Source organism: Triplophysa rosa, linkage group LG2 (assembly GCF_024868665.1).
Source record: "Triplophysa rosa linkage group LG2, Trosa_1v2, whole genome shotgun sequence".
NCBI lineage: Eukaryota > Metazoa > Chordata > Actinopteri > Cypriniformes > Nemacheilidae > Triplophysa > Triplophysa rosa.
This window is the reverse complement of record NC_079891.1, coordinates 19,649,170-19,674,597: the sequence shown is the minus strand read 5'-3', so window position 1 is coordinate 19,674,597 and position 25,428 is coordinate 19,649,170. Positions and strand designations below refer to the sequence as shown.

Below are 25,428 nucleotides of genomic sequence, written 5' to 3'. Positions count from 1 at the left end.
TAGCTCGTGCGCAAGTCCCTGGACGCTTGCAGTTTTGCAAAAAAAACTGTTACCTGTACCAAAATTACCATAGGCATTGTTTCTAACAAAATATAATATTTACTACAGTTATATTAACCGTTATAAAATCTGTAATACATTAAAATGTAATCATATGTCAACATAATTTATTTTGTCACTGAGTTTTTCTTTAGCTGAAGTAAAAAATGTGGTTACTGTGGTAAATTTTGTAAGGGTAAGAATTTCCTTTTAGAAGGGTCTTACGTCCTTAAAACAACATATTTTTTTAATGGAACATTCACTTCTCTAATATCAATTTCAATAATCAATTTGACTTTAAAGATTTTAAAAGGACCCCGCTAACCTATTTAAACGCTTTAAATGGTTAATAGTTTAGCTTTTAGTGACGCCTTGCATTGAAAAATTCCTACGTAGTTTAACAAAGTTTTCGTTTTTCAAGGTGGTTCAACAGTTTGGCCTTTGTCCCATTTTATAGAGCGTATATATAATGGCCAGTGCTCAGGTAGTTTTGGAACGAAAGGTTATCATCCACCAATCATGCGTCAGGTTGAGCTGTTGCGCAGTCTATCGCGTGTTGCTCTCGAAGATGCTCTCATGTTAAGGATGCTTATGCAGTTCCGGAAAAAATACATGGACCACAAATACTGCGCGACCCTCATAAAGATTTGAAAATTCTTCCCCAACGCCTGCCAATCATGTCTGTTCCGGTCTGAGTTCTTCTATAGACATTAAGGTAAGTTCTCTTCCATAGACATAACAGCGCGAAATATTGCCGGTTCTTTTAAAAGTTCTGTCCACTGATTTGTTGACTTCCACTGCATTTTTTAAGAATGAACATTCACCTGACAGGTGACATAAATAAGGGTCACTTTGAACAGTCCAAACACCTTCGCTGTAAACAAGTCTCTTTCAATCGACAGCTTGGTTATCTTAAGACCTTAAAAGATTTTTAAACCTTGCTAGCAGAATGTAGCTTTGGCGTTACGCACCTATTAGCATGCGCAACAGCAGTTCGCGTTATGAATAATAATAAGTTATTGTGCTGCCTAACCTTGAGTTTACGTTGTGTGTGTGTTTTATTCTTGTATAATTTAGGAGTCGAGAAAAACTTTAAAGTCGAGGGTCCTGTTGAGTTTGTGTAATCAGATTCAGTATTATTATTGATGTGAAAAAGTTATTTATATGCTATTTGATGAAGCATTTAAGATTTACAGGCTAAACATTTTGCCTGGACATTTCGACTAGCCCCCCATTGTGAAACCAAAGGATCCCCTGAGATAAACTGCAGCCGCTCAATTTAAGCGCTCACTCTTGCATCTTGGCACTGCGCAGTTGGCATCATCTGCCACTCACTGGTTGTGTCTTTCTTTTCTAATCTTTACGTTTTTTATTTCAATCTGCGCAATTGATTCTATATCAAAAGATGACCTTTGAGCTCGAACAATAATTTGAGAGTAGCCTATATGTAGGCTGACTATAGATATTGAAATTGTTAATTTGTTAAGGCACGTCCTCAGTAGAATCGACGGTCTCGCCCTTATAAAGTGACCAATTTCTAAAGTCTTGAATTACGTAAAAGTCACGATTGTCTGGTGGACGTGTGCGGTCACAGTGAAACTGATTAAACGGTAACCCGTCTAGCTCGGTGTTGTCTTTCGAAATGGAAAATTGAAAGGGAATATTTAGTTACAATTCTGCCTGGTCAGTCACTAACGCATGGAGCCCTTTTAGGGACATGGTGGTGGGGAAAATATTTTTTTAAAGCTTTGCGTTATCTCGCAAAACTTTTGCGTTCCCCCGTGAAACATTGCGTTCCCTCGCAAAACCTTTGCATTCTCTCGCAAAGATATTTGCGTTATCTCGCAAAACATTCAAACGTCCTCTTGTCCCGCTCCGTACATTAACAATGGAGCGGTTCAGAGTAGATTCCCAGACCAATAACTCGTGAGCTAAACGTTGTTATAACACAAATAACACATAATTCCTTAGACAAGGATCTACAATTTAGTCTTCCTCAAAACGAGAATATAAACTGATCTCTCTATGAGCAGGCGACATGGACAAGTCCAAAGGGACCGTCTGCAAAGTGACTGTAAATCCGAAAAGCGTTACTACAAAAATAATCATTACTAACTTAAATGTTACACACTGTAGTCCCACCAAATTCAGTTTACACATTAATGTTCTCCTGCAGAATTTAAACTGGGTTCAGTTACGCTTCAGTATGTAGCACTGAAGTTAATGACTATTTTTAGTACCCTAATGATCTTCGGTTTTGCACTTTACAGACTATCCCTTCGGTCTTATCTCAGCCGGCTCCCGTCTGAGATCAATACAAGGTTCGATTTGTGGGAAATTAAGTTACAGTTCATTGTTTTTTGTTACATAGAATGAGGTGTCATTTGTGTTATAAGAACGTTTAGCTCACGAGTTATTGGTCCGGGAATCTGCGACTAGCTAGTCTTAAATTTTGCCAGCGGGACATTAAACATGAAGTGTTTGTCCGAACTCGCAAAATGTTTTGCGAGATAACGCAAAACACAATGTTTCTTGGGGGGACACAAAAGTTTTGCGAGATAAAAAAATATGTTTCTCTTCCCTCTCATTTTTTCCCAAAAGTGCTCCGTACTAACGTGGGTAAATGTGTCCGAATAGCTAAATGCTGCATAGCTAAGTGTAATTTCTGTGTGATGTATTGAACGACTCTAGGGCTGCAGTTGAATTTCGATTTTTTTTAGTTACGTTTGGGATCCAGAAAAGGTGAGAATATTACTATTCTTTTTTATTTTAACTTAAGCTAATATTCCTTTAGCTCAATTAGTGGATTATTGCATTTTTGTACAGGGATACATTATAATAATCACTATAGCCTACCTTAAATGCCCTTAAAGTTGCTTTGGCTACAAGCATCTTCCAAATGCGTTAATGCAAATGTAATGTTTTTTTCTGACCCCTTAAACACACCTTCATATAAATATTTTCCCTCTTTAGATTTTAATCACATTAGTATGTTAAAGGAATGGTTCACCCAAAAATAAAAATTCATCATTCACCCTCATGTCATTCAAAACCTCTATATGACTAATTCCAAAAGAAGATATTTTGAGATATATCTCTGAGGTCCATACAGTGAATGTCCAGTCCACTGTTGGTTGGATACCAGCATTCTTCAAAATATCTTGAGGGTGAGTAAATTCTGAAACAATTTTCATTTTTGGGTGAACGATTATCAACCAAATTTCTCATGAAAACATTAACTGGTCCCTACAATGTAGGAAGAACCTGACTCATACACGCAGGTTAGTGGTTTACCTCGGATGAAGGGGCAGGTCTAAACGGTAAAGTATCTAGTACAGTAAGAGATAGCAACATGAGACTCAGCGTGTGATCAGCATTGTAAACCATCCTTACACATACACATAACACAATCACAATCAAAGATGTTCTCAATTACACTTTTATATTACGTCTACTACATTTATAAAAGTGTAATTGATAACATCTCAAAACTACAGGGTGATTTTCATTTATCCATTATCAAAACAATCACCAGGAAGAGTCAGAAAATCAGTCCAGTGCATTCTCTCCATCTCTTCTTTATTTCCCATTCTCTTTCTCTCCTTAACACGCACGCATGCTTTTCCTCTCCGTCCAGGCTTGTAAGTGGGATGCATTTTGTTAAGTATCCTTTAAGACACAGCCAGACAGACATTTGTTCTGCTCTTTGGACAGGTAATGCTGTGTTTGCATTGCCTGCAGAACGTGATATGCTGGAAGTGATGTAATACTGAAATGGAGCTCTTTAAGGTTCATTTGCACTGGAGGAAATAAAGAGGAAAGGATTGTGCATAGCATTTAATTGGTGGTGCATAAGCCACTTGCATTAAAGATATTGCATTTGTCATTACACTCAAATACACAAAATGTGTTTGAAATACGCATGACAAAATACTATAAAATACTGTAATGGAATGTGTTTTTCTATACTGTGATAAATCTGTTATTGTGGAAGGACTGTATTCCCGCTATAATCTTTTGAGTTTTGATCACTTTTTAGTTATGACAATCATAGAGAGCATTTCTAATGACTAAATATATATTTGTGAGATTGGCTGTGTAAGTATAGCCTCTGCTTTGATGTGGCTGTTAAATTTGTAAGTTATATTTGTAGAAAAACATTTTACAGTGTTTATTGAGATAACAATGCATGTGCATGGCATGTATTGTGCATCACTGCAACATCCTCTTACATAAACACACTCTTGAAACCCAGTTGCTCTCTGTCTCAGAGGGTTCGGATGAAAATGAAAAGCTGTGGGTTCTGAGCTCAATCCCTGCAGCTACTGCTGAAGTCTTGCCATCACAGAGAGCTCTACCTGAATCTGCCCTCCTGAGGTTATCCGAGTCCACCCTCCTCAAGACACCATCCCATGAGACAATAGTAAGTCATTTGAGATTGTTTTGTCTTAGTGCTTCCTCAACCTCATTTGCATAGTTTTATGTCTTTACAGAACATGGAAACTTTAAAGCAAGGTTAAAGGAAATCAATCTAAACCCAGTAATGCAACTGTGAGGTTGGCATTGTCATTCACTTAAAATGGTTTTATGCAACAAAATGTCTGGTGAATTTTCACACTATCAGAAATTTATATGCGTGTTTGTCGGACTAAATGTGATTTGCCTAATCATTGTGTCTGTGCACGTGTGTGTGTGTGTGTGTGTCTGGTGTGTGTGTGTGCCTTGCTAAATATTGCATAACGGTTGTGTCGTGATGAGTGGCGGGTGAAGTTGAGACTGCGGATCCATCTAGAGTAACGCTGGCCAGGATGAGGGGCCACCGTAACACACACCACAAGACCTCAGCTCTCGGCCTCACCACTGCAGTCTGATGTGTGTTTCTCTGTTGCCTCAAACATGCCGTCTGGTTTATTTGACTCTGTGTATCTGTGTTTTTCACCTATTGTTGCTGTCTGACTAAAACCCTCATATCTTCCCTTTTTAGTCTGACAGCTACCATATGCATGTCTGCTGTTCCAAGGGACTCTATCGATGTGCCTCATCTTTGTCTCTGAGGTGACCTGGTGGTCTCAGTTCAGTACATTTCAGTTATGTAAACTTGTCCATGTATAAAGCTGACACAGGTTCCAGGTCAAATGATCAGAGTCTCTGATCAGAACACTTGATCTAAACCTGTCATTAGTTAAGCACCTGATCTTCAATCGATCTGCAACAAGTTAATTATTTAATGCATGGATGGAGACCATGAAAGCAAGAGTAGAGTTTCTCAGTCAAATGCTAATGTTAGTCTGTCAGTCACTTGCACTGTGTCAATCTGTACGTGGATACACGTGACTGTGTGTCTGTGTTTATTAAGCAGATCAGTTGTTTGTTTAGACCTACATGAAGTTGTTAAAATTTATGTAACATTATTTGAACAAATTTAACTCAGACTTTTTGCCTTTTAGCCTTTTTTATGACTGTCAGAAAAATGTACAAAATTTTATCTTTTTCAATTGCTGGTACCCTTAAGGATTTTTCTAACTGTACAGGTGAACAAAACATAAAATGTTGTACCTTTTTAGGTACAGTTACAAGTTAGGGGTACAAAGCTGTACCTTTACACAATAGGTCCTTATTATAGTCCAATTATGTACCCAAAAAGGAATAACATTTTATGTTTTGTGTACCTGTAAAGGAAAGAACCCTTAAAGGGGTCATATGGCGGAAGTACGTGTTTTTCTGTGTTTTTGGTGTGTTATAAGTTGCCCATGCATGTATTAGACACGTAAAATTGCACAAATGAAAGTGTGGGAACAAAAGATGCATTCTATGTAAAAGCGAATGCTCAACCAGACTTGCCTACGTAACTTCGTAACATGATTTGACTAAGACCGCCCAAATCTACACGTAGTTAAGGAAATCTCATTGTATCGCCTGTCAATTGCTTTGGAACCTGATGTTCCGAATATGGTAAGAGGCATTACATTTCCATGAAATACTTGCAGTATTTGACCAATCAATAGGCACTGGTGAACTGGCCAATCATAGCACACCTCGCTTTTCAGAGCGATGAGCTTTGTAAAAAATCAGCGCGTTTCAGAGAGGCGGGGCAAAGAGGAGATACAAACATGCACGGTATGTGGAAAATACAACGTTTTTTAAACTTTAAATGGTGTATACACATTGCGTTACATCTAAAACAAACGATAATATTCGTTTTAGCCGTGCAATATGACTCCTTTAAAGGTAAGATTTTGTACTTTTTTTTTCTGAGAGTGAATGTTTCAAGCTTCTGTTTTTTTTGTGTGTGTGTTTGTTTTTACAGAAATACTAAAACTGAAAGATGTATATAACTTATAGCCTAAAAGGTTTTCCACTCATTTACCTAAATATTCCATATTTTGTATTAGTCTATCCTACACCTTTGACCCAAAAGACACAGGCATTGTGAGAAAAGTCAATTCTGCCATATTGTAACTTTCTAAGTTGCTTCTAATTTTAACATGTAGTGCTGTTTTCATGTTGTGTGTGAAGATTACAGAATAACCTATATAACTGGGTGGGGTGTGTTATAGTGCAGCGGCTTTCAAACTTGTGGATCGCACAATAAGATAAGGTGGGTCGTGCAAAGTTAGCTAGCTGTTGCGGTGAATGAAGCAAAAACTGTTTAGTCCAATGAATGACTAGCAATAACAGTGGTTTTGATATATTATACCATAAAATATTCTGATATTGCAATTAAACTTCATTTCTACAATGACAAGGAAAGTAAAAACTTCTCACTTCTAGAAGAGTGTTTCCCCGTATTGTGGTGGGTCCTGAGATAGATTATACCTGTTTAAGTGGGTCACAAAATGAAATGTTTGGGAATTCTTGTTTTAGTGATGAGAGAGCGGGGCAAAAATACCGAGATTATAGTGTAATTGTACGCAGATCTTGGCATGTGTGGATATGTACCTCTTTGGCAGGTGCCATTGCAGGAGACAGCAGGAACATGTGTGCTAAGATTGTGTGTTGTTTGTGTATTATGCTTGTAGGCTCGAGTAATGTTGATTGGTGATATTGCGGTTGATTGCCAAGAATTCTATTACTAATTGAAATGATCATGCAAGTTGATACTATAGGTCTATGACATTCTCTCTGTAATTGTTTGTGTGTGGATGAATTTCACAATAACTCAATTGTTCCATTTTGTCCTCCTGCTATTATGTACACAAGTGTGTGTAATCAGTATTGGCTGGCAAGTATGATAGAGGAGAGAGAGAAAGATAGGTGTTAAATCACTTTACCTTGAACGACAGATCTTGCTCTTCCTCTGGACTTACAGTAAATGCCTCCTGTCCTATTCCACAGTGTGACTGTTAGAAAGTTGGTCATTAAATGAAATGGTAAGTGTTTTTTTCTGTTAAAGGAGTCATATGGCGCAAATATGTGTTTTTCTGTGTCTTTGGTGCATTATAATTTGCCCATGCATGTATTAGACACGTAAAATTGCAAAAATTAAAGTGTCTGAACAAAAGATGCAGTCTATCTAAAAGCGAATGCTCACCCAGACCTGCCTGAAACGCCTCGTGTAACCACACCCCCACAAATCTACGTCAGTTCGTGGAATGATTTGACTAAGACCGCCCAAATGTACAGTATACGCAAGTAAGGTGGGCGTACCTGTCAGTACAATTGCTTTGGAACCTGATGTTCCAAATATGGTAAGAGGCGTTACATTTCCATGAAATGCTTGCAGTATTTGACCAATCACTACACACTGGTTAAGGCTCTCCTGTTTTTGCCAAGTGGTTGCTGTCCTAAGAGCAACATCATGTTGACCCTGGGACAACATTTAAATCAACCAATCAGATTTCAGAAATAAGTTTAAAGTTTATTTTAAATTTAATCTTCCAACCAGGATTAGGTGCTTCTAGACCATTGTTTTTCACTTATCATTTCCCTCTGATTTTAGGGGTAAGTTATGGTTAGGGTGTGGGTTTAGGTTTTATTTATAAAAATGTTGTCCTTAGGTCAACAAAATATGTTGCCCTGAGGACATCAACCACTTGGCAAAATCAGGTCGAGCCACTGGTTAACTGGCCAATCATAGCACACCTCGCTTTTCAGAGCGATGAGCTTTGTAAAAAATCAGCGCGTTTCAGAGAGGCGGGGCAAAGAGGAGATACAAACATGCACGGTATGTGGAAAATACAGCGTTTTTTAACCGTAAATTGTGTACACATATTGCATTACATCTAAAACAAACGATAATATTCGTTTTAGCCGTGTCATATGACCAGTTTAAATGAGTAAACTGCAAAAAAAATCAACCTAAAACCACTAAATTTGAGTTTGAGAACTCTAAAAAAGAGTTTGTACTTAGAAAATGTGTTCTATTGAAAATTTGCCTTTGTATTTACTACACAAATGTACTGTTTTTGTGATTGTACTGTTTATTTTGATAGTCCACTTAGAATTTTTTTACGCATTAATTACATTTACATTACATTTATGCATTTGGCAGACGCTTTTATCCAAAGCGACTTACATTTCATTGTACTATACATTTGTTTCTGATTATATAGCTTTGCATCTTCTGGTCAACTACCAGTAGAGGATTGGTAGACTGTCTCTCTTATATTTGCTAACACTTTACTATGATAGTCCCTCAAAAATCATTGTACCAACTAGTGTTGGGTACCAAAGTTTCAGTTGTCGGTACCAATACCAGTAAAATTCCACAGTTCTCGGTACCAATTTCGGTACCAAAGCAAAACACCAGTACATGCTAATTGAAACACTATATTATTAATAAAGCTAATTGTTAATATTAATGTATAAAAAGCAATGCCATTTTGTATACATGAAACATAAGTTATTTGTTGCTGAAACTGTTGTGTGCTCACTGGGGTCTTTTAAGCTGATGAACATCCACCTCAGTTTCCTACAAGACAAATAATAAACTTCAGTAAAGCAACTGACTGAACATATATGCATATGCAATATTATAACAAACCTCAGTTTTTATACTGCATTTACACAAGATTACTTACATTAAGATATCTAAGTAAATATATTAAAGGACTCATAACATGAGCACTTTCAACAAGTTGGTATGATTTATTAGGGTCTTCATGAAATGTCTGGAACATATTTAGCTTAAAAACACTCAATGGCTGTGTAAACAAAACCCTTTATGCTCACAGCAACCCGTTTTGGTGCATGTCTCTTTAAATGATATGAAGTACAGCGCACCCTTCCATCCAGCGAGTCAACACAACACACGTATAGTACTGCCATGGCAATGGTTTAGCTAAATTATGTTTCTTGAACTCCTCTGCGGTTAGTTTAGTTTTAAAAGTCTCAAATGCGCAGATATCAGCAGAATTACGTGGATTTTAGAGCTTGTCGTTGACAAGTTATAACGTTACACACACAACGTGAGAACATAACTAATATGCTGTGACAGATTTTTCAGCCTAAGGACGAATGATTTGAGACGTTTAAAATGAAACTAACCGCAGTGTTCGCCCCTGTTTATTAAAACAAACAGCTTGCCACAGCTGAACATATTAATGCACATAATGTATTAACATACATACAGCTAAACTCCAAGTGCCCATTTGCCAACATATAAATATAGAGTAAGTTTAACTCTGGCTTTGAATGTTCTATTTAGCCCGTGACTGACTTAGCTCCGTTCGCTATCATATGCTAATGTTATCCTCCTATATATACGGTACATTTACGTCAGTTCAGACTGTTGATAAATATTACTTACATTGGCAGCTTTGTCTCGTTTAGTCGGTCTCGATCCCTCTTGAGGAACAACTTTGAAGCTAATGCTGCTTGTACTGTCCCAGGTTGATAAAGCACTCCGGCTTGAAGTGATTCGCGCAAACAAGCAGGTTTTTACTTATGGTTTCTGAGGGATTTCCACTAAAAATAAAATAAATCCACTCCTGTCTCTTCCGAGATTAGGACACTGTGCAGTGACTACATAGCATGTTGCATGTTGTCCACGAACTTTAGCCATGTACGTCACGTACACCGCTGTCACTTGTGAAAACAACAATGGCAGCAGCGCCGTGGGTGGAATTGTGTAGATTAAGGGGAGGTAATATTATAATAAGAGCCTGCGTCTACGTCACATCAGGAGAGAAATCTGAACGGCTCGATTTCTCACATGCTTCCAGGGAAAGGCTTACCAAAACAAAGTTACTTGGATCTCGTTTTTCATGTTTTCTGGGTTGCTAGATGCACTGGGGACCCGATTATAGCACTTAAACACAGAAAAATTTGACTTTTATACAATGGTTCCTTCAAAATAATAAATGCAAATTTCATGAAACTGACATGGAAGAGAACCCAGATGCAGACAGCTCTCAAATTTTTTTTTTATTTGACATAGACAGAACAAACTCAAAATCCATCGAGGGGGAAAACGAGAACAATATACTTTAACAAAATAAAACTTGACTAAAACTTAACTTAAAGACAGACCAGGGGCAACAGGACAAGACGGAGATGAAGACAAACGATCCAGCACAGGACAGCAAACACAAGGGCATTAAATAGGAGTGGAACAAAAGAGGCATTACGAGGTCAACAGATGAAGGGTGTGAACTGATAACGGGATAATGCATAAGGAAACAAGGGGGCGGGGCTAAGACTCAAGACAGGAGAGCACATGGCACAAAGACACAAACAATGACCATGTGCTTCCAAACACAGACACAAGACATGGGACTGTCATGATCCTGTCAGCCAGAACAAGAGAAACGGCTACTAGGAGGACAGGATCATGACAGCAAAAAAAAGATTTTTCTTTAGTTTAAATTTGGCTTTTTAAACCTAATAGTTATCTATCCTGACTTATACTTCTGACTTAATGATATTAACAACATGCACATTTCTAGTCATACATCTATTGTTTTCTAGCACATAGATTTCAGATATATAAAATAAGTACTGTAAACCCCATCATGTCCTCCCATTTATTTTACCCCATTACAGTTATAAAAGCATTAAATTGTTAATAAGGACACTTGGCTGGATTAGCATTGGCACTAACAAATTAACTCGCAAACAGGGATGTTTATTTTAATGTAACCTTTAACTTAACATATTAACCTGCTAACAGAATTTGAAACTTACCGCTTGAACTTGTTCAAATAAATATGGATGTTTCCTCCATTCACCACAAAACTCTGTTTGTTTTCTTCGTGATATGCCTTAAAGGTCCAATGTGTCATTTGGAGGATATATTGACAGAAATGCAATATAATATACATAACTATGTCTGCAGAGGTGTATAAAGAGCTTACACAATGAAGCATTATGTTTTTATTACCTTAGAATGAGCTATTTCTATCTACATACACTGTCCCCTTGCGGGTCAGCCGTAGTGTTTCGAACGGGAGGGGTGGAGTAAGTGGTTGGTTGCAATTCGCAACCTTGCCGCTAGATTTCACTAACTGGACCTTTAAATCGGAAGTATTTCTGTGCGGAGCTGAACGCAGCACTACACATCTCTTGTGGATCGGATCCGAGCTTATCCGCTCTTCATGTCTTATTGCGTCTTATAACCTGTCAGACAGCGCATCAAGTACCCGGTTGACCCGGTATGTCGGTGGGTTTTATTTTTAGGTTCCGACTTGGACCCGAAGTACCGGGACTTTTGACAACACTAGTACCGACTATATAAAAACTTTGCAACTGCATGTTTCTCCTAACTCTATACCCAACCCTAACAGTCTATTTATGCTCTAATGAGAATTAGTTGACATGTAGATGCAAATCATTGAGAGTTAGTTAATAGTTGCGAAGTTACTTAAAGGTCAATATGATGTCTAAAGTGGACTATCCAAGACCACATATTTCAAAACACATTTTTATAATAGAATTTCAATTTTTTTTATTTTATATTGTTTACTGTATCATTTAATTTATTGATTCAGTAAAGCATTACAATTTAATATTAAAAATGATTTACTGTTTATCGTCTTTGACTTCATCATCCTCCCATTATCTTTTTCTCAAGCATCACTCTCACGTTTCCTAGAACGTAAGCTCTCTCTTTCCCTCATTCTGTCTCCCTCTGTCACTTTCTCTCTCTGGTGGTGGTAATCTTAACCACTAAAAGGTGCTAACTTCTATTAAACTGTCAGAGCTCAGTGTGTAAACCAATCCGGCCAATCACTTATCAGTGGCACTGACAGACTGAAACAGTGTCATCGTGGTAACCAGAGACATACACACACACACACACTCATGCACCAGCACACAAATATACACATACCATGCACAAATTCCCACTCAAACACATACAGACACTTCAGAATATGATGAGGATACATGCACCAATATTTATTACGATGTGAAAGGCATTTTTATGAATGCATGCACACACGTGTGTATATTTGTGATGTAGGTATGATAGGTGGGTTATTTTTGGACAGTGGTGTAGAGTAGCACAGTAAAGCTGAAGTCCAGGTAACCATAGAAAGTGAAATATGACCACAACGTTCAGTCCAGCACATTACTCTCAATCTCTACCACACACACACACACACACAGCGAGAGAGAGAGAGAGAGAGAGAGAGAGAGAGAGAGAGAGAGAACAAATAAAAGAGAAGGAATTTAAAGAGTAAATTGATACTGTTATGTTACATTTTGTGGCTGTGCTTTTATTGTTGCGCTATATAGCAGTTTACTCCCATTTATTTCATTATTTTTGTTTCATAAGGCAGCTTGCCAATTGTGCACCCATTGTGTCTAGACTATTAACATGCTTATACGTAGTATGAAATGGATATGGATAGTTGATCATGATTTGCTTGAAGTAACCCCATTCTCTGTTTCTTTTTGTGTCTCCCGTCATCAGGAGGAGAGCCGTTCCTTTTGCCATACTCCTTCCTGGTCATGGCTCCTCCTCCACGCCTCCACTTTTTCCTCCTTCTCCTCCTCTCTACACAGGTGTATGCGGGCAGCAGTGCTCACGAGAACAGCAATAGGAGCGGAGATGGTCCCAAGAAATCCTGTGCTGAGAAGGTCACATGTCAACCAGGGATTCTACTTCCTGTCTGGTTGCCGCTTGACCCCTCACTGGGTATGCAGACATTAAGAGCAGTCATCTACTTCTCAGCTCTACTCTACATGTTCCTGGGTGTGTCCATCATTGCTGACCGCTTCATGGCCGCCATTGAGGTCATCACCTCACAGGTGCGACGGCAGCAGTCTGAGTCCACTCCCATCAACTTCTTTTAATGCGTAATAAGTATTATGCACATGGTGGTTGGGTTGAGCATGATGGTATAAGTTTGGTTCATTCATAAGGTTATTAAAATATAAAGGTAGACACGTGATTTGTATCTTACAGGAGAAAGAGGTGACTGTGACAGGTGCGAATGGAGAGAAGACAGTAATGACAGTTCGAATCTGGAATGAAACTGTCTCAAACCTCACACTTATGGCCATGGGTTCATCAGCGCCTGAGATACTGCTTTCTGTGATAGAGGTACACACGCAACATTTGCAACAATCCATTTTCATTTCTGTCATTTTTACAATTCTCTGAAATTTATCATGCGAGAAAGGAGAATCCAAATTTGCTGTTTTTTTTAGAAAATTTAAAAAGCACTGTACCTTTTATATGATTAAATTCTGTGTTGTAAAAATTGAAAGTTTTAATCCTTTTTGGTTAGATATTTGCAAAACCCAGTGACAAAGTGACAAACATAAAAAGTGACTCATAATAATGATTTATGGCAAAAAAATATGAAATATGGAGATGCAAGGTTTCAGAAGGTCAGCAGCGATATGTGTATTAATGGTTGAATATTCCATATAGTTCTCTCTTATATGTGTAACATATTCCATCTTTTAAGTTTCCTTTGTGTAAGGCATTTCTATGCTGCAATTTAAATGAGGTGATTTTATTTCTTTCTGTATAATGTTTAAAAACAGCTATTTTTTATCCTAATATGTCTCATTAACAAGTATTTAAATTGCACTGTTCTTGGCCTGTGTCTAGGTGTGTGGGCATGGTTTTCAGGCAGGAGAACTGGGTCCTGGCACTATAGTGGGCAGCGCTGCATTTAACATGTTTGTGATAATCGGCATCTGTGTGTTGATGATACCTGACGGAGAGGTGAGAAAGATTAAACATCTCAGAGTCTTCTTCATTACTGCGTTCTGGAGCATCTTCGCATACATCTGGCTCTACCTCATCCTGGCAGTCATAAGCCCAGGTGTTGTACAGGTGAGTGTGTGTATTTGCCTAGAATTTGCTAAATCTACTTTTAGCATTTTATCAACCAGATTCTTGGGGGCGGTTTCTCGGACAGGGGTTAGCTTAAGGCAGGAATGGGCCTTGGTTAAATTTGGATATTTAAGTCATTTTTAAATACATACTTTACAAAAAAACATTACTGGTGGGCATCTTGAGACAAAACAATCGCACTGATATATTTTAATATATGTCAGTGCAAGTTGTTTTCGATTAAGACACCTCTAACATTTAAGTTAGTTTGCTCAACCGCCCCTTGAGGTCTTACTGGCCGCCATTCTTTATTATTCAATAAAACGTTTTTATTAAATATAATTTTAGTTTTGTAAAGAAAGCACTATATTTGCACCATTACAATTTTGTCTACAGTATCTCAAATTTTTAGACATTTAAATATAAAACTTCAGATTTGAAATGTTGTTAGAAACATTTTACTTAAAATGTTAAACATGCTATTTCATGCATTCTGCCTGTTAAACGTGCTGGCTTCTCAGGCTTAACATGGTCGACTTGTTAAAAACCGTATGACGTAGTATTTCTGTGCTCGATACACTCCCCCAGCACTCCAACTTGCTTTGGAAAGTTTTTTTATAAATCTGGATCCCTGTTTTGTAACAGGGATCCCATTCCCTTTTATTGGCCATTCTCCCGGAAAAGCACGCCCACGCGTCATCCACCAAGCGAAAGACCACACCCACGCGTCAACCAGCTAGTGCTAGAAAGAGCAGCGTGCCCATCAATGCCGCTTCACTCGGTTGACGGAAGTTTAGCTGCACTGTAAAACTATGCTGTAATTTCGCAGCAGGTTTGCCAGTAACTTACTGTAGATTTAATGTACAATTTTGTTTTAAGCATAAACTTACCTAGTTTATATATTTTTCTTTCATAAAACAAGACTAAATATCTTGGGTCACTTTTCTCGTTATGTAAATGTATTGTAATTTAAGAAGTTTTAAATATTTTTACAGAAAACAAGAGAAAAATGCTTAGGAATAATGTCATTTTTTGCAGAGTTGCTGTGCTAATACCAGTCTCTTCTTGCTCATTTTGAATCTCAAAAGTTGGTGTGGTTTAATTTTGATTAAAGTAATTGAAAACAGTACTAATTGGAAAGTATATTAAGTAGTAATTAAATCTACAGTAAGTTACTGGCAAACCTGCTGAAAAAACTACAGCAAAGTTTTACAGTGTGTGTTTGTTTGCTCACTGCATTTCGGTGATGAATGTTATATAAACTGTGGATATAAAGCTGGATTTGGAGATCATTTGAAACGGATAGATGGGGCAGTCCCAGCGCTAAAAGATGCCGGACATGCACAGCATGCGGTAAATCAAACTAAGTCATATGTCTGTGTTTTGTTGGCAATCGACGCATATGTAAAAAATTTAAACAACACGATTGGATAATGCGATAATGTATTGTGTGCTCGGAACTACAGCCCGTTCCCCCTGCCCGCCTCCAACATCTCGTCTTTTTCCGGAAATAATCGCACAGCTGTATCTCTCTTTTATAAATTTGATCAAACTAATTACTCTTCGAAGATACGACGTATGCTCAAGATTAATATGAGATTTGCAGAAACTGTGTGTTACCCCATCTTTAAGTGACCCTATAAGCTTTTCAACAACGGTTGATTGTATTTGAAATTTTTAATTAAAATTAACGTTTTGTGTTTGTTTGTGTTGTCTGTGAGGTGTGGGAGGCTACGGTTACTCTGGCCTTCTTCCCTTTGTGTGTACTCATGGCGTGGATCGCTGACCGGCAGCTTCTCTTTTACAAATACCTAACCAAACGTTACCGTGCCGACAAACGTCATGGTATCATTGTGGAGATGGAGGGCGACCTCGCACCAAGAGGCATTGATGCCATTATGGGGGAAAAATATCAAAACAGCAGTACCAGTATTCATGTTGAGAAAAATAAAGAACCTGAACAGGACAGAGAGGAGGTGAGGGGGCAAGACACAGTGGCATTGTGAATATTATTGTAAAAGATTGTTCCGGTTTAAAATCTGTCCTATAGTAAGATAATTACAATAGAAGCACACAGGGTAAGGCCAAAATACCTTTAAGGCAAAGCAATGCAATAAAACACGCACAAGGTTGAAAGTATGGCCATAACACGTAAACATTACATATCTTTTAACCTTGATAAATAATTACTTATTAACTACTAAAGAACCTTGGCGTTAAAGCAATAGTTCACCCCAAAATGAATATTCTGTCATCATTTACCTGTATGACTTTCTTTCTTCCACAGAACACAAAAAAAGATATTTTTTAAGAACATTGGTAACATAGCGGTACCCCTTGACTTACGTTGGTTTTGTATCCATACAATAGAAGTCAATGGGTACCATTCTTCAAAATATCTTCTTTTGTGTTTTGCAGAAGAAAGAAACTCGAACAGGTTTGAAATGGCAAAAGGGTGAGTAAATGATGACAGAATTTTCATTTTTGGGTGAACTATCACTCTAAGTAATATCCAGTATTTCTAACTGCTATGATGGTAAAACAAGTAACTTCTGTATGATAGGTCCAAGAACACAAGTCAAGTCAACTTTATTTATATAGCGCTTTTCACAATTTTCATTGTTACAAAGCAGCTGTACATAAAACATAATGACTATAAGCAAAACATTTAAAGCACACATTTAAGATAAGGGAGAGAGAAACACAGTTAAAATATTAAACAGACTATAAATTCCTATATGTAATATTAATTAAGTAAAACTTTAAAATATATAAAAGAGAAGTGTTTTATTTGCTTAAACTGCAAACATTTAGAGAAACGTATGCCTAAAATGACACTTTTTAGAATGTATGTGCTTTAACAAAGAACAGAGCAAGTAGAGCGCGATTTCATTGTTCCTGTAACTTTAGAGCATTTGTCCTGGTATAAAAATACTATAAGTCTATGACTCTTGCTCCTGTGATAAAAAAGAGATTATTCCATATTGCCTGTGTTTGTAGGTGATCCGCATGCTGAAGGAACTGAGACAGAAGCATCCGGACAAAGATCTGGACCAGCTAATCGAGATGGCAAACTACAGCACCATGCAGAAACAGCACAAGAGCCGCGCCTTCTACAGGGTGCAGGCCACACGCATGATGATCGGTGCGGGAAATGTACTGAAGAAACATGCCGCAGCCGGACAGGCGAAGAAAGCAGCCGCTGGTTCAGCTGAGGATGATCTTGCCACCTGCGCTCACATCGCATTTGAGCGGGCGCAGTACAAGTGCAGTGAGAACTGTGGGAGCATCAGTCTGTGGGTCTGCCTGCAGGGGGGAACAGGCACCAGAACGTTTCATGTCGATTACAGGACGGAGAACGGGTCAGCAAGTGCTGGGGCAGATTATGATTATTGTGAGGGAATCCTGGTGTTTCTGCCTGGAGATACACGCAAAGAAATAAAGGTGAGAGAGGTGGAGACCTGTTTATTTCAGAGTCTGCTTTCTTTACAAAATTGATTCAAAGTTTAGTCACTTAATGTGTTCAACAAAACGGATTCTCAGACCAAAATGAAACCATTGAACTGATTATGGAGTGATACATCAGTTAAGTAGAATGTCATTGTGTTAGATCTGATTAAACTCGAGCTGGAAATTAGTAAAAAAATATTATTTAGATTAACCCAAGTACACAGTGTTGTGAAGGATTGTTGTCTGAAAGGCATACAATAATGTTTTTGTGTTCTCTGAAATTGTACTGATTTTTTATTTATTTTGAAATGTCTGCAAATTTATAACATTTCCTTAAATGTAGATCAACATTCATTTTTTTATTTTCTACTGTTTCAAAAGAATCTCTTCAAGCCTGGCTCTTGTTTCGAACAAATTGTGCTGGTGCTAAGTGTAACATTTTAAAGTGTTGTTCGAAGTCACACATTTTAGAAGATAATGTGGTTAAAGTCCTGGTTACTGTTTAGCTTGCTGTTAAGAGTGGTGGTATTAAGGGCTATATTGTTGTCCATGTCCTTTAACCTATATCTTATCCTGTGAATGAATAAAATAAGTCATGAAAAATAAGTGCAGAAATAAGCAAGAAATAACAAGTATAAGCCGAGTATAATTATTAAAAAAGGTTTTAAGGTGCCTGTATGTGTATTTTATAGGTGGGTATTATTGACGATGATGTGTTTGAAGAAGATGAACACTTCTTTGTGCGTCTCTCAAACCTGCGAGAGGGAGAGGAGGGTGGAACCACTGACGCTGCCCGACTGGTTGAACCCTACGTAACCACAGTAACCATCCTGGATGATGACCACGCAGGGAGCTTCTCATTCGGTCGGCGGGAGCTCTGTGTGGGTGAATGCTCAGGTGTGGTGGAGGTGCCTGTGAACCGGACCACAGGTGTGCGAGGGACTGTGGTGATTCCGTATCACACGGAGGACGGTTCGGCACGACAGGGTGTTGACTATGAACACACACAAGGAGAGCTGGAGTTTACCAATGAACAGACTAGGTAAAAGATGAACAGTTTACCCTGTTTGTGTTATATTTATTTTTACACACAAATTGACAGAGCTGCTTAACTGAAACTAAGAGTATCGTTAAATAAAAATCAACGTTTCTTCAAACAGTTGATAGGGAAAAATAAATAATATAGATATTTACCATCAATATTTAGCAGTTATTGTACATTTCATTCTTAATGGTTTTAAGCAGTTTAATTCAGCTAAATTGTTTTAACAACTTGAAAATTTGCCGAGGCCCCCAGCTTTAAAGGGATAGTTCACCCCCCAAAAATAATCATTCTGTCATCAGTTACTCACATTCGAGTTGTTTCAAATCTGTATAAACTTCTTTGTTCTGATCAACACAGAGAAAGATATTTGGAAGAATGCTTATAACCAAACAGTGGACAAACGTGGACCCCATTCACTACCGTAGTAGGAGAAATATATATATATTTTTGTTCTGTTGAATATAAAACAAAATATTTAGAAGAGTGTAGGACAGCAAACAGTTCTGGGGCACTTCTGACTACCATTGTCTTATTCATACTATGGTAGTCAATGAGGTCCATTTTGGTTAGCCTACAAGCATTTGTCCAAATATCTTTCTCTGTGTTCAACCAAACAAATGGTGACCTATCCCTTTAAAACCAACACATTCATAAAAATGTCCACTTTTTGCTTTTACAATTTTTGCTTTCTGAAAATTAAAATCTAAATACTGGGTAAATTGACTATATAAATGTATTCACATTGTTTTTGAAAAAGCACCACCAGAACTGTGTGTGCATGCATTTGTGTGATTGTTAATGTATGGGTATGTTTATGTGTTATTGATGGCATCTCAATAATCAACCAGGCACTACCATTTAAAACGCATGATTATAGGCCATTAAAAACCATTATTATACATTACCAATATATCTTTGCATTAAAAGGTATGTTATGCATCTATTATAGATTATGACCACCTTTATAAAGTAATGTAAGCTTAGTGAAAGTTTTAGAAGGTGAAATACTGTGAATTACTTACTACAGGGTTCTCATACTGCAATTACACACATCTCCTTATCAGTTAAACTGTTTAGACCTTGAAAAGAGCATTTTCTTATGTGTCCCTCCAGGCCACATAAGGTGTCAGGTGTGTGGTCTTGCGGTGTATTTTTTTTTTCAAAATGAACACTGTACCTTTGCCAGGATTGTTAGTATTACATTCATTTAGTGTGTTTATATAAAATGTGATGAGATTGAGAATGAAATCTGTGCTGTTTACTAAGCTGTAGAGAGGTAATACAGCAGCAGGGGGTTTTGGAGAGGAGAGCGAGTACACAGAGCTCCTCTCAGTTCATATGTGTCTATGTGCGTAGGTTAATAATTCATGCACTGTTTGTAAAGTATTCATGTAGACTCAACTCTGTTGTGATTTAAATGCTGAGGTCTCCTTTAATATTTCAGATGTAAAACCGAGAGGAAATGATTATTTGTCCTTTGCTCTTTGTATGTTTGTGTGTTTAGTAAGACGTTACTGGTGCGCATCATTAACATGCAGGAATTTGAGAAGCGAGAACATTTCTACATTGTCCTTGAAGAACCCAAATGGCTCAAGAGAGGCATCTCAGGTGTGTGTGCATATTTTAACCTAAGAGAAACAAAGAGATCCATTATTCTGTTTCAGAGCATTTAAAAAAAAAATTCTGTGTTTGGGAGATTTCTTTGAATGTATATTTTCATTTGTTACGGCCATTGAGATATTACAAATAGCCTTCTCACCTCTCAGACACACATTTCTATGACCAGTGTCCAGTTTCAGATCAATAACAGCACAACAGGGGACAAACTAGACATGCGTCACTCACAGTAACAAGATCCAACTCAGCTACACACACACACACACGCACACTTCAGGCACACGTTTGTGTATGTGAGCCAATATGTGTGAATGAAAGTGAATGTTAAAGAGAGAATTAACACCAGGTTCATTAGTAAACAAAGTAGTTACTTCCATTAATCTAACAATTAAACAGACACCGTTGCAAATAATACAGGCATTGCTTGCACTCTCTGACAAGAATAAACCACTATTGACTGCTTGATTTATTAAAAACAATGAATAAATGTATTTGTCTACTCGCATGCTGCAGATCTGCTGTTAAATCAGGGTAAAATGAGTTTGCCTTTTGCTGCATTTATTCTGTAGAGCATATCTCTTCACATTAGTAAAGAAATCGAACGCTTGTCCCTTTTTTATGTATTAACTTTCTCTCACTATTTTCCCAGCCACTGCTGGTCCAGAGCTGGAGGTAGCCAGACGTATAGCAGAGAAGGGAAAGCCAATTCTGGGTGAACACAGCAAGCTAGAGGTCATTATAGAGGAGAGCATGACCTTCAAGGTACACACACATCATACCCCAAACATATCTATAAATAATGTATAATAAACTTTTTACCAGGGTCTCATGTGAATTATTTGCACTACTTGAAATTATGCTTTATAAACAAAATGTGACCCTGGACCACAAAACCACTCATAAGTAGCACGGGTATATTTGTAGCAATAGTAAAAAATACATTGTATGTTTCAAATTTATCGATTTTTCTTTTAAGATAAAAATCTTTAGGATATTAAGTAAAGATCATGTTCCATGTTTTTATCCTTAAATATATAAAAACTTTATTTTTGTGAGTGGATTCATAATCTGTTCATAAATCTATTATTATACAGTAAATATCATACTGTATCTACAATGCTTTAGTTTAGATTGTAAAGCACTGGTATATGCATTAATGACCACATAAAACATTGTGCCCAAGTTAGCACATCACACACAAGCCTAAATTGCATAAACTATGATTCCTTCCCTCTAATGTAGGTCCGACAGGGAATGGCCCCTAATGGAGTCTTAGATGTGGTATAGTGGCCCCTCCCCTCTGTGTGTAGTGTGCTTTGGAGTGATCCTTAACTTAAACTTTTAATCACTCATCTGGAAAATGACTGGACAATCATTTGTTTAATCACATCTCTATGCATGAATACAATATTTTCAGATTTTCCATCTGATTCTTCCCTGACTGTGGGAACTATGATTATACCAACCAATCGAGGACTGCAGAGATTACGTATTTTTGTAGGCAAACCGGAATTTAGCACTGCACTGATTCCCATGACCGAAAGCCGCATTTTTCCCATTGACTTTTGGAAGATCACAAAAAATAAGATCTGTGATTTACAAAGGTTTATGATGTTTACACATTTTGTCTATCAAGATCATCTTTACAGATTAACACAACATTTGTTACTTATGAAGCCTAAATACAACCAGCAGAGGTAAAAAGCTATTTTGAGGCTTTAAACAGACTACACTAAGGTTGCTCGATATCAACGTCACCCACCACCATGCCTCCCACAACTTTTTCAAACTTTATTAAAAACATGTTCCCTGGTAAATAATTATTACTCTGTGAATTAATCCCCATCCACGTTTTTAGAGATTTGTGTCCATGTTGCATTATTTGTGAGATTTATGTGTGCAATTACGTCTAAAGTTCCCGCCAAAGGAAGTAGTCGTGGTCTAGAGACTTAATCTTGGTCTTGTTTAAAAGAAGAGATTCTATACTTTATTGTAAATGAAATAAAAAAGACATACTTCTAAACAAGTTTTGTTTCAAATTTCAAGCTGATATCACAAACAAATTTGGTTTCTGGGATACTTTTAATCGTTACACCAACAACTGCCACTAGGTGTCATATAGGCTCCAATGGTTTACTACATACAAATTACAAATTAATACATTTCATCATTATATATAAGGAGGACATTCTTGGAGCTTTCCAATGATATAGACGTTTTTGAGATTTATTTTTAGATTTATTTAATATATTTAATAATTTTTATGCTCACTCTTGTCATAAATGAATAAATTACTACTCCTACATAATTTATTTTGTAAAACACTGATCAAATATGTATTCTAGAGTCTTAGACCTTTCCAATGATATATAGTTTGTTATGATTGGATTAGATTTTAGTTGTGAAATATTAAAGTAAACCTAGGTGTTCCGATATTGGAACAGTGACAGTTTAGACACGATAAAGCTTAAAAAATTACAAGCCGGTTAAAACTGGCGTGTTTTATGTCATAGATTAAAACGTGAAAATATTTTTTTGTTAACCACAGATCTTATTTCAGGCAATTTACCAAAAACCCATTAAAAAAAACCCACTGACTTTGGGACGATGGGACCAGAAGTGCTAAAATGCTAACTTGCTTCAGGGGTTTGCAGAAATACATAATATCTGTGGTACTCTATAGATCAAATTGATTGTTGTTTTTATAAAAAGATCAATTTGTCTTATAAAAATCACTAAGCTCTGCTATGGTGTGTATGTGCTTTTAGAATACTGTAGATCGTCTGTTGAAGGATACTAATCTTGCAGAAGTAATTGGCACACACTCCTGGAGAGAGCAGTTCATCGAAGCAGTAACAGTCAGTGCAGGTAGAGTGAGACCGTATTTGTGTTTGTCTGCATTATGTATGTACATGTCAATGTTGTGTGGATAACCTTCAAGAAACAGGTCTTGACAATGTTTTATGGTTGCTTTTCTCTCCTCCCTCTTAGGAGAAAGTGATGAAGAAGGAGGGGAGCCTCAGCCGCCATCTTGCTTTGATTATTTCATGCACGTGTTTTCTGTGTTCTGGAAGGTTCTGTTTGCCTTTGTTCCACCCACAGAGTACTGGAACGGCTGGGCCTGCTTTATTGTATCCATTCTGGTTATCGGCATGCTAACCGCTGTCATCGGAGACTTGGCATCTCATTTTGGCTGTACGGTGGGACTTCGTGACACCGTCACGGCTGTGGTGTTTGTTGCCTTAGGAACTTCCATACCAGGTAAATGTGTGTTGTCATTTTTGTGTCATTATGTACAACCAAAAGCCTTTACCAATCAACCATCTAATTTTCGTTCTATCTAGATACGTTTGCAAGTAAGGTTGCTGCTACACAGGATCAGTATGCAGATGCTTCTGTTGGAAACGTAACCGGTAGCAACGCCGTTAATGTCTTCCTTGGGATTGGTGTGGCCTGGTCCATTTCAGCCATTTACTGGGAGGTCAAAGGTCAGGTGTTTTACGTAGACCCTGGATCACTCGCTTTCTCCGTCACACTCTTTACCATCTTTGCCTTTATCAACATTGGTGTGCTGATGCTACGGCGACGGCCATCGGTGGGCGGAGAGCTGGGAGGGCCCAAAGTGCTGAAGGTTCTGACTGGAATGTTGTTCATCGGATTGTGGCTTCTCTACATCACATTCTCCAGCCTTGAGGCCTACTGTCACATCACCGGCTTCTAAGGACATAGAAAGAAAGAAACAAAGCAAACTCAGACTTAATATGAACATAAATGGCATACAGACGATATTGTGAGAGAAATCATGGTGGTATTAACTAGGTTTTCCATGGTAATGTGTACACAGTATGCACTGTCTGTATACACCAAGACTGTAAGTTTGCAGAATTAATTGCACAAATGTGTGTGTTGGTGTCCAACAATAGTTTTAAAGACATTCAATCAATGCATAATAGAGTTATTATGAACATTTTACTGTGAGATTACATCATTTTACATTGGAGGACACACTACTTTATGTAGCACTTTTGATGAGAACTGTGATGTCATTTTAATTGTCAATCACATGGAGTCATGTGTTTGGAAATGCTGCCTCTCTCTGAGAGAGAAGGCACTCTTGACGCTGCATAGGAGTGAACAAAAGAAACAAGTGAGAAGAGAAACTAAACTTGTTCTCCTAGTTTCAATGAAGGATGTCAAGCACTGATGATTAGCCATTATGAAACCCTGGAATCTTGCTTATCAAGTTTAACAATGTAATACTGTGTATAATGTATTATTGTATAATTAACCTTATCATAATTCATATTCATAATATATTAATTTAAATACTGAGTCTATGTCTTGTGTCACTTTATGAAATGCACTAAAATAAATAGTATTTCTGTAAGTAAAACCATAAACAATTTCATATTTTTGTAGTTCTTACAGTGCTTTTGGTATTCTTTGTGGCAAATGTATCACTGAATTACAGTCTAAATAATTATGTTAAAATATTAACAGAAAACAGACAGTGATATTCCCAACTATATATAATATAAAACTAGACTGCTGGATCGTACGTCAACGCCGCCGCCATATTGGTGAGGGCAAAAGCCGACTACGAAGACATACGAGTGAATGATTGAGCTGGAGTTATCTGGATAAAAACACAACCTCGTTTTCATTTCTCAACTCATTTAAATACATTTCTATTTACGTGGAGTACAGAAACGTTTTGGCTCCAGTTAAAGATGGTTATATACAATATAAAATATATTTATTGTCATACGGAACTGTTAAAAACCAGGCTTGTCAAGCAGTCGTTTAGGCTTAATAATTGTGTACACATCGCTAATGTGAAATAATTTAAGGTAGATTAAATGCACATGATCAGAACACAGCTCATTCACTTTAAAATCATGGGAAAAAATCAAAACAATTCGTCTTTACTATATGACTACATACTGTTATTTCATACTTACAATGCACGGCAGTGTTATTTGTTTTACTATATAACATACATCATGTTTTACTGCTGTAACCGGTTTACCGGGTAAATAAAAAAACA

At 37.4% G+C, this 25,428-nt stretch overlaps 1 protein-coding gene across 1 annotated transcript; it reads left to right on the top strand.

Annotated features, from left to right (window-relative positions):
• The first annotated feature begins 640 nt into the window (after positions 1–640).
• On the top strand, positions 641–24,102 carry slc8a2a (solute carrier family 8 member 2a). The gene is made up of 13 exons (XM_057354301.1): positions 641–754; positions 4,311–4,462; positions 12,893–13,230; positions 13,388–13,525; positions 14,042–14,269; positions 15,991–16,245; positions 17,270–17,713; positions 18,412–18,761; positions 20,269–20,372; positions 21,031–21,143; positions 23,150–23,249; positions 23,373–23,642; positions 23,726–24,102. Exons 3-13 carry the CDS (start codon positions 12,931–12,933, stop codon positions 24,100–24,102), a joined length of 2,679 nt encoding a protein of 892 aa, XP_057210284.1. The 5' UTR covers positions 641–754; positions 4,311–4,462; positions 12,893–12,930.
• Positions 24,103–25,428: the final 1,326 nt, after the last annotated feature.